Here is a 9,305-nt window from a genome sequence, read left to right on the forward strand (position 1 = left end):
ATGAATAATACACATGACCCCACAGCACCTCTACTGACTCAAACCAGTTGACAGTTTCCCATTTTTTTTTCTCTTTCTTTGGGACAGACTCTGAAGTGGCACCTGAGCTTCATTTTCAAAAATCACTTTTGACCACTACCCTTTCCACAGGAAAGGGTCACATTTTGCAAAGATATCATGAGCACTAGGCTGGCCAATCCTGTCTTTCAACATTTGTTCCATATGAGGACAAATGATACTCGAAGTTTCTTTGCAGACAGACTTACCAGCCAAGGTAATTAACACACAAGGAATGGAGCAGCACAGAGCTGCTGAGATGGTGCTGCAAGTACTTCTCTGACTGCCCCCATTGATTTAAATTAGCAAAATATGTCTCTACATTTTATCCAAACATTACTTTCCTTCTTAGCCTGAGACAGTCTGGTTACCAGAAGAGGATGAAGCCCCAAGAGCACTGCCCTTCAGTTTCCTTCCTTTCCCTCCTCCTGTCTGTTCACATGCACCCCAGGTTCTGGTCAAATCCTTCCAGAAGTGCAGCAGCATTTTTCCTTTTGAGAAAATACTTGCAAATACATTTTGTTTCTCACAGCCCTTCTGTCTCTGAATCCCATTCCTGGATTCATTGCAGAAAGTTATGCTTGCAAATAATTTAGAGCCTCTCCATGGCTCTTCTGAGGCAAGCAGATCTGGTATCTTTGCTGCGCTTCTCCTGCTCTCAAATGTTTTTGCCCAGAGTTCCAGAAGTTTATAGGATTAATAGCAATAGGAAAGTTTCTCTGGTAGCCCTGTGTGAGGAGCTGAGCATCTTAAGAGACCCCTGCTGCTTCTTTCCCAGTCTACATGAGCTGCTGTGTTCACAGGTCACCACTGCTCCTGTGCTTGCAACCTTTCTCCATCTCTTTCCTTCAGGTATGTCTCAGCTATGACCACACCAGCTCGCATGTCACCCGTCGATTTTCACACTCCGACTTCTCCCAAGTCCTGCCCCTCCACAATGTCACCACCGGCTTCCAGCCTGACCGTCTCCATCCCTTCAGTGGCAGTGAGTCCCTTCATAGAAGAGGAGCGACCACTGCTCCTAGTGACCCCACTGCAGTTACATGAGAAGTATGACCACCTTCATCAATTCAACTCCTTTCACCACAATGCCACCCATGAGAGCAACAGCCTGCCACCAAGTCCTCTGCGGATAGTGGAGGACGAGGAGTACGAGACAACGCAGGAGTACGAACCAGCACAGGAGCCTCCAAAGAAACTCACCAACAGCCGAAGGGTCAAAAGAACAAAGCCCAATGGCCACATTTCCAGCAGGGTGGAAGTGGACTCTGACACGAGCTCTGAGAGCAGCAGCTCTGAGACCGAAACCGAAGATGAAAGAATAGGCGAGGATACACCATTCCTGAGCATACCGAACCCCGGGGCGACCAGTCTGGAGCCGGCCACTGCCTTCCGGCTGGCTGAAAGCAGGACTAACTCAGCAAACCGCTTCTCCCCACCAGAAGACTTGCAAGCAAGGTTGTCCAGTGCGATAGCTAACCAAGACCCTATTGCTGTATAAAGCATAAAACACATAGATTCACATGTAAAACTTTATTTTATATAATGAAGTATTCCACCTTTAAATTAAACAATTTATTTTATTTTAGCAATTCTGCTGATAGAAAACAGGAGAGGAAAAAAACTTTTATAAATTAAATATAGGTATGTACAAATGTGTTATGTGCCATATGTAGCAATTTTTTACAGTATTTCAAAAATGGGGAAAGATATCAATGGTGCCTTTATGTTATGTTAAGTTGAGAGCAAGTTTTGTACAGTTACAATGATGGCTGTCCCATAGTATTTTGCGAAACCTTTTAGCCCTCACTTGTCCTAGCTTTTTTGTGCACTGCATTATAAGGACTGGATATATGATTTGCAAGAATTGCAGAAGCCCCTCTGGTTGCTTGCTGTAGAATCCCCAGATCAGAAAGCCCTGTAATGGCACTCCCACCCTACCGCACCACAAAAACACACATACACACATACACTGAAAAAAAAATAAAAAAAAATTAAAATATAAAAATATTAAAAAAAAACAAAACAAAACAAAACAAAAAAATTTCTTCTATGATAACTTTTATTTGCTTTCTGCATATGAGATGAGTTTTGTCTGCTCTCTGCCAGCCAAAAGGTTTGCTTCTTTGAGCACTGGGATAATAGTAGATCCAACAGCATGCTACTATAAATTACAGCAGGATAACAAAAAACATTAAAAAAAGCAACAACCTGCATTAAATAATGTTACTTATAGAAAGAAAGTAATATTGTGATTTTAAACCAAATATATTATTAATCAAAGGTCAGCTTGTAATCACTAGGAGCTGCCATTTCGTTATTTTCCAGATATTAATTGTTCTAGTTATCCCTTAGGAAATGGGTTTAAGTTACCTGAGGCTTTGAACCCAATACTCAATTAAAAAAAAAGTTATATTAGTTTATGTTAATGAGGCAAATATAATAGCAGATATCTGTAACCATGCAAGGAAGAGATCTAGCTGGAAAACAAATGCCACTAATAAAAGTGCAATCAGTTTTCACCTCTATTTTTTAATGTTGCTTTCTAATATATGAATTATTCTTTTGTTCTCCCTGAATTTTTCTTCCCTTTCTTCTCCTCAGAAAAACCCCTGACAAGCTTCTAGCAATACCTTGGTTGAGTTGCTGTTGGAGTAAGGCTTACTCTTAGATACAGAAATGCCTGTCAGGGAAGAACTTGATCTGCTGAATGGTTAAAAAGTATAGGCACATAGGAAGGACATAGCAGATGTATGGAGTTTATTTCTACTCACTTTTATTGACTCCATTACTTGTGCAGAGAGAGGCAAGGCTGATGCAAAGCCTACTTAGGAATGCAAGCACACTATGTGGGTCACAGCTATAGTAACCCATGTGTGACTATTTCATATCAGTGTTTATATAGTCAGTGACAGTCTTGAAGTCTTTGGCTAGTAATGAATAAGGATGCTGTCAGTGCTGCAGCAGTTGCATCCAGACAGACAGAAGCAAATGACCTCTTTCGCACTGAATTCCTATCAGTTTAGTCAGGGCCACTCTGCCTCTTCTATTCTCATGATTTTTTTGTTGTGTGTTCATTTGGCACAGCATTGACTCAGGATTGATGTTGAAAACAAATGTTTTTCCTAGACTCTGGGGATTCTGAAAATGAGAACATATGTTTTACAGGTATTACTGAGCTCTAAATAAGAGCCATGTCAAGAGAGCAAGAATTTCAGCCAAACTGCTCTCATCCTTGGAGTCACATTCTGGTCCCAGTTAAATGAGAGAAATATGTCAAAGAAAGTTTGTGAGATGAAAACCTGAGGAATTAAAGTCCCGAATCAGTAAATTGTTCAAGCATATGCTTATGCTAATCCCAGCAGAAGTTACCTTCAGCATGTGCTAGACTCCCACTTACACATCCAGCACATGCATAAAGTTAAGCATGTGCTTAAGAGTTTTGATGAACAAGGTGTCTTATTGATTGGAGATCTGAAAGGAAAGTATAGTAAAAGCAGCTCTTTGCTAGGATGACAAAAATCAGTGAGTAGCTCACTATATACATAACCATATCACATTAGTAAGAACATGGGTGAATACTGGATTCAGCAGAAAAAGAACAAAAAAATCCCCATAGTATGTGAAGAAGAATATAACAAAGTTGTAGGATGTTGGTAGGCCATGAAACTAGCACAGCTTTGGGCTATGTGATGGCTGAAATGGCCCTGCTTATTTGAGAAGTCTATGGAAGATGGCAAACACATATTGTCTGGACTTAGGTTCCCTTTGCCTTTTTTCCCTAGCTGGCATGTACTTGAATACACTTTGCCTTTGCAGACTTAAACAAAAGCTCTCTCTACAAATTCTAGACAGCATACTCTCATTTTCATCCCTTTAGTCATGTCTGTTTATCTGCAACCCCATGCAGCAGAACATCCACTTGCCAATAACTCTGCAACTCAGTAATTCAGAGGGCCAAGTGGGCTTTCCTTATGAAGGCCATGAATTTCCAAAGGATTTGAACTGTTGAGTTTCCAGAGGCGCTGGAAGATCTATCCTTTCAGGAAAGCCTCTGTTACTGCAAAGACCTTACAGGACAGATGAGACAGAAAAAAGATGGCAGAGAAACAAGAGATTTCCCCCAAAACTGCCCAGCTTAGTGGCAGAATAGAGATTATAACATGGGTCTTTTGTAAACTCCTCCAGTTACATCACCCACAAGGCCAGCTCTCACTGAAGTGTCTGTAATAGCCCAGAAGGATTAATGAGGATGGAAAGGGAACATGCCTTGAAGTGGAGTAGATTATTTGACTACTAACACTATTACTATAGAGAGCCAATACAAAATGAAGGAGCAATTCCATGTTTGGGTGCTGTGCCTGTGAGATTTATTTGGTGCAGGTCTAGGGAAAAATGTCAAACCTCTTCTGTTGCAATGCCTCAAAGTCAAAGTGGTGTGCAGTTCCCACTCTTCCTCCCCTTCCTGGGACATGCACAGTGTGTTACAGGGCAAGCGTGAAATTAGGCTGGAGACTTCACATGGACCTAAGAACAAGACAATACAATTGGGGATATGGCTGCCTAAGCCCTTAGGTCTTTGTGGAGAACTCAGCTTTACAGCACAATTCATGCTGCAGCAGGTTACTAGAATTGCCCTGGCTTGGCACTCACAGAACTGGGAGAAGGGCACAGCCCCCCACCTCTCAACTGTGTTTATACACTGTAACGGGTGTTTCATATCAGTCAAGTCCACACCCAGAAGTTAGCAAGTCTGCCTGGCCACAGGTGCTTCTGACAGGCTGCAGCCATCTTCTGCTGGCAAAGGGGCTGGAGGCTGCAGCAGCATGCAGCAGAGCCAGCAAGTGCCTACAGGAGCGGCCAGCTCCAATATTGGCGATATTTGCTTCAGTACCAGACCTCTGATCTAGGCAATACCAACACCTTTGACCTGTCAGTGTGTAATCCTTGCTAGCTTTTAGGCTGCAAGTCATGGCAAAAGGAAACATTCTTTGAAGAGGGGAGATATATCCCAGTTGGTGGCAGAGTTGTTGAGATTGTCTTGGTTTATTGCCATGTCATTTAATTTGGATCATGAGTTTTCCCTGTGTATGTGTTTATATGCAGGAATTATTCCAGGATAAAAGGCTTCTTTAAGCGCTGTATAGCTGGAATATGTTGTGCACAACCTGGGTATGGCCTGCCTGTTCAGAGAGGTCTAAATCATTATAGCTCCATAGAGGTTCTCATGTAACAGTGAAAAGCCTACTTCCTCCTCTTGGCCCAGTTATTCTCTTCGTCACTTGAGACACCAGGTTTTAAGGGATCAGTCACTGCCTTTATCAGGGAAACAGGAAAGATCCTTCTTTCCAATCCTCCAAAACAACAATGCTGCATCTCCCTGCTTCTCCCACACACGTTGCAAGTGGTTTCCTGAGCATCCAGGATAGCAAACTTGTATTCTCAAAAGACACACTTCTCAGCCTGTTGAGCACTTCTTGGCCCTGCAGTGTGGCTACTTACCATCAGCTGGGACTTACTTCTAGTAAGAAGCAAAAAAAGCACCTATGAAATGCTGCAGAGAAGGGCAGACAAAGAACATGGCCAATTACCATCATTTGTAATTCTCTCTTCTGTTGTAAATACATCTTGTACATACATGGATGTTTTCATTATTTACTGTCTTTATGGATTATATGTTAAATGAGATACTTTTAGTTTATTGTGTAACACTGTAAATAACATAACGTCCTTTATTATTTATGCATAGTCATCTAACACACAGAGAAAGCTATTCTCATATTATTTTAAGATATCTGTCAAAAATATGTTGCATTTTTCCTTTTGCTTTGAAAAAATTGTAATATATCCTCTTTTTCCCCTCTTTTCCTTTAAAAATATAATGCTAATTTATTGTTCAGGAGAGAAAGGGGATGTAACTGAAAGGCAAACTGTTCAAAGAACATGCTATGGAAGCCACAAGCTACTGATAAACTAAAGAATTTATTACCCCAAATACAGCAATAAGTAATTGTTGATTTATTAAGGTTTTGTTATTCATTTTCAGTAAAAGAGGTGCTGGATTAAATTGTTATGTGTAGTCCTGGCCCAGCTGCTCAGCAGACTGTGTCAGGTCACTAGCTACCATCTTTCTGTATCTGAACGTTGTTGTAAAGGTCTTCTTCTGTTGTTGTGGGGACAGCATTTCTTGAGATTTCTGACTCATTGCTGTGGAAGTTTCTGACAGACACTCTTGTTCCTTAGTACAATATTTTTAGTTTCTGAAGTTAGAATTATTATCTCTGCCCTGACCATTACTACTTAAGTTGGATGGAGTTGGGGTGTGGTGGGGTGTGGGAAGCAGAAAAAACAATCTTGGGACTGTGGGAGCCTGCTCTACAAAAATGATGCCTTAGTGTTCAGCAACAGTCAACAAAGCAAATTAGATACTAGGAATTATTAGACAGCATCACCGTGCCACCATACAAATTCATGATTTGTGTCAGTCTCAAGTACAATGAGCGGTCCTGGTCTTCTTGTCTCACAATAGACAAAATAAAATAAGGAAAGGTTTGAAGGGCATACCAGGTGAACAAATAACCTGGAGCTGGTGAGGTCTGGGGAGCACTGGGTAGGCTGGATCTGATTAGTCTGGAAGAAAGGACAGGCAGGGAAAGATACCACAAAGGTCTGTGGAAAGATAATTATCTTGTAGAAGGTAGGAAAGGACTGGATGTTTAGTACTAATTCCAAATAAATGAATGGAGTTATCAATCAAAACTACTGGGCACCATCATATTCGGAAAGATGTGACTCTTCATGTAAGGTGTAGGCAACTTTGAGAACTACTTGCTGTAAGAGATTATAGATCATGAAACTTTCCATGGGTTCATGATGGGGGCCAGATCTCTAGGCATTAATCCAATGACAATTACTAAATCCATGGAAATTACATGAGATGTGGAAAATAACAGAACTGGAAACATGTGGAGGTTGTATAAGGTGGAAATATCATGTATACTTGCCTTGCCCTTGCCATTCTCCAATTATCGCCACACTTGGAAAGGAGAGCAGATACCTGATCTGGCTGTGCTTACATGATGCAAGTATGTAGTCATTTTCTGCTAAGAAGTATTAAACAAGACAAGGAAAGCTAGGAGTGAGCAGAGCAGGGAGGAATGCACTAAAGACATCTTGGATATGTTTCACATTCATTTGTTCCCAGGACTGCTGAAAGCGTAGATCAGATTCCTTTCGCCTACTTTTGTTACTGAATGAGAAGCCAAACTAAGAATGGATGGACAAGTAGAAGGATAGAAGAAGGGAGGAATGGAATGGAATGGAATGGAATGGAATGGAATGGAATGGAATGGAATGGAATGGAGGAACTGAGGGAAGAAAGGCAGGGGAAGAAGAGAGGGAGGCAGAAGGAGGGAGGGAGGGAGGGAGGGAGGGAGGCAGAGAAGGAGGGACACAGAGAAGAACAGAGGGAGGGAGGGGGAGGAGAGAGGGACACAGAGGATTGAGACAGCAAAGGAGGGACCAGGGGAGGGAGGGACTGAAGGAAGGACTGAGGGAGGGACTGAGGGACAGATAGACAAGGATTTCTGTCACTGTTCCTCCCTAGTTCCCAACAGTGAGAGTAAAGACCTCGTGGACCAGTCACATCTCAGGACAACGTCAGTTTCCCTTAGACGACTAACTTCCATGTTTTTCTGTTTCATATAGAGTCATCTTGTAGCCATGAGTCTGGATGGTTAGGCTATATGCCTCATCTGAATGTCATAGCTGGGTAGGGCCTTGTCACCCAGAGCAAGCACAAAGCAGCATTCCATGGCTCAGTGCTACTCTTGAGGGAAGGATGATCTTTTTATTTTCATTGCAGGCTGTTGAAATGGACTGCTCTGAGAAAGCAGTCTTCTTCTCAGGCATCTCCACTGGCCTTTTATGCATTGGAGTGGAGGTAGAGGACTTCTGAAGCAATTAAGTACCATAAGAACCACTCAGAATCAACAGGACTAAGGACCTGATGTCACATTTGATACAGACCAGAGAGCTTTAGAGAACACATCTCTGTGTGTTACAACTGCATAAAGACTGTCTTTATCCTGTGGGTTTTCTCCGCCAAGGTTCTGGCCCTGCCCTTCTCCACAAGGTTTGGAAGCAGACAGTACCAGCAAAATCAAGCAAACCCTTCTGATTCCTTCAGCCCACAGCTGGGTATGCTCTTAGCATGCCAACTCCACCCAGTTATGAGCACATCATTTGGATAATGCATTCCTCGGTCTCAGTTACAACTGGTGGGAAGAAAACTATATCAAATGTCTTCAGGTGTTGTAGCTAGTCCCTGATGATTAACCTGTGTAGCCCAAGCAAAGGAACATGGACTGTGCTCAGGTTATGAGCCTAGAACTCTTCTTTACTGACAACAGACCCTTAACAATGCCACTGGGAACCCTTCAGGGCTAAATCTAATTTTACCTTTAAAAAAAAGACACAAAGCCTTGGGGATTTCTGATCCTGGAGAGCTTTTTCTACATGATGTGTCCTTTTGCTAGAGTCATTTCAGAGTAGCCCTCATTAGAAAAGTTCTACTGATTGCAAAACTATTCCCCTTGTCTCCCAATTAAGTGTGCCAGGACAAATGTCACGAATCATTTTTATGTTCCTCATGCCCCCATTTCCACCCATCAAGACAAGGACTAAAGGAAAGTTCTACATCTCCCAGGAAGGAAGAGGTGGAACAAGATCAGGCTCATGCACATCTAGGAAGGGTGTCATGTCACTGAGGCTGGGGCAGTATGGTACTCTCAACCAGAGGGTATTTAGAGCACTGCACTTTCTAAGCATTGCAAGGACTGTCAGAACTTGAGACAAAACCATCAGTGTGAACACAATGAATTTCCTTGAAAGCTAGACCTTTACTCTCTAAGATATTAAATCCAGCACCAACTTTAGTTGGAAGCTGGATTTCTAACGTAAATGGCAGCCTCTAAGTTTCCACTTAGTTTCTTTCCCTTAAGGAAAGTAAGAGAGTTCCCTTCACTGGAAGTGATGCCTCAGGAACTCAAGAGAGAGGATCTCTGCCAGCAGTGTATAGAAAACACCTGAAATAAGGCCAGCTCTTTTGATGACAGCAACAGAGGAAGTATCAAGGGAGTCTCCAAGACTGTATGCTTGTTGGTTGGTAGGGTGATCGCTAACAACTGATTAAGTCATTACTCTGGTAATGGCCAATTTGGAGCTGGGCTTCAGAAGCCAGATATTGT

At 42.2% G+C, this 9,305-nt stretch overlaps 1 protein-coding gene across 17 annotated transcripts in view; it reads left to right on the plus strand.

The window, feature by feature from the left end:
• Positions 1–7,451, plus strand: part of NRG1 (neuregulin 1) — a 483,648-nt gene extending 476,197 nt beyond the window's left edge. For all 17 annotated transcript variants that reach the window (XM_071580239.1, XM_071580242.1, XM_071580241.1 and 14 more), the window contains one exon: positions 910–7,451. In XM_071580239.1, coding sequence (XP_071436340.1) covers positions 910–1,558 — 649 coding nt within the window. In that variant the 3' untranslated portion in view covers positions 1,559–7,451. The remainder of the gene's footprint in view (positions 1–909) is intronic.
• Positions 7,452–9,305: the final 1,854 nt, after the last annotated feature.

Source organism: Pithys albifrons, chromosome Z (assembly GCF_047495875.1).
Source record: "Pithys albifrons albifrons isolate INPA30051 chromosome Z, PitAlb_v1, whole genome shotgun sequence".
Classification (NCBI taxonomy): domain Eukaryota; kingdom Metazoa; phylum Chordata; class Aves; order Passeriformes; family Thamnophilidae; genus Pithys; species Pithys albifrons.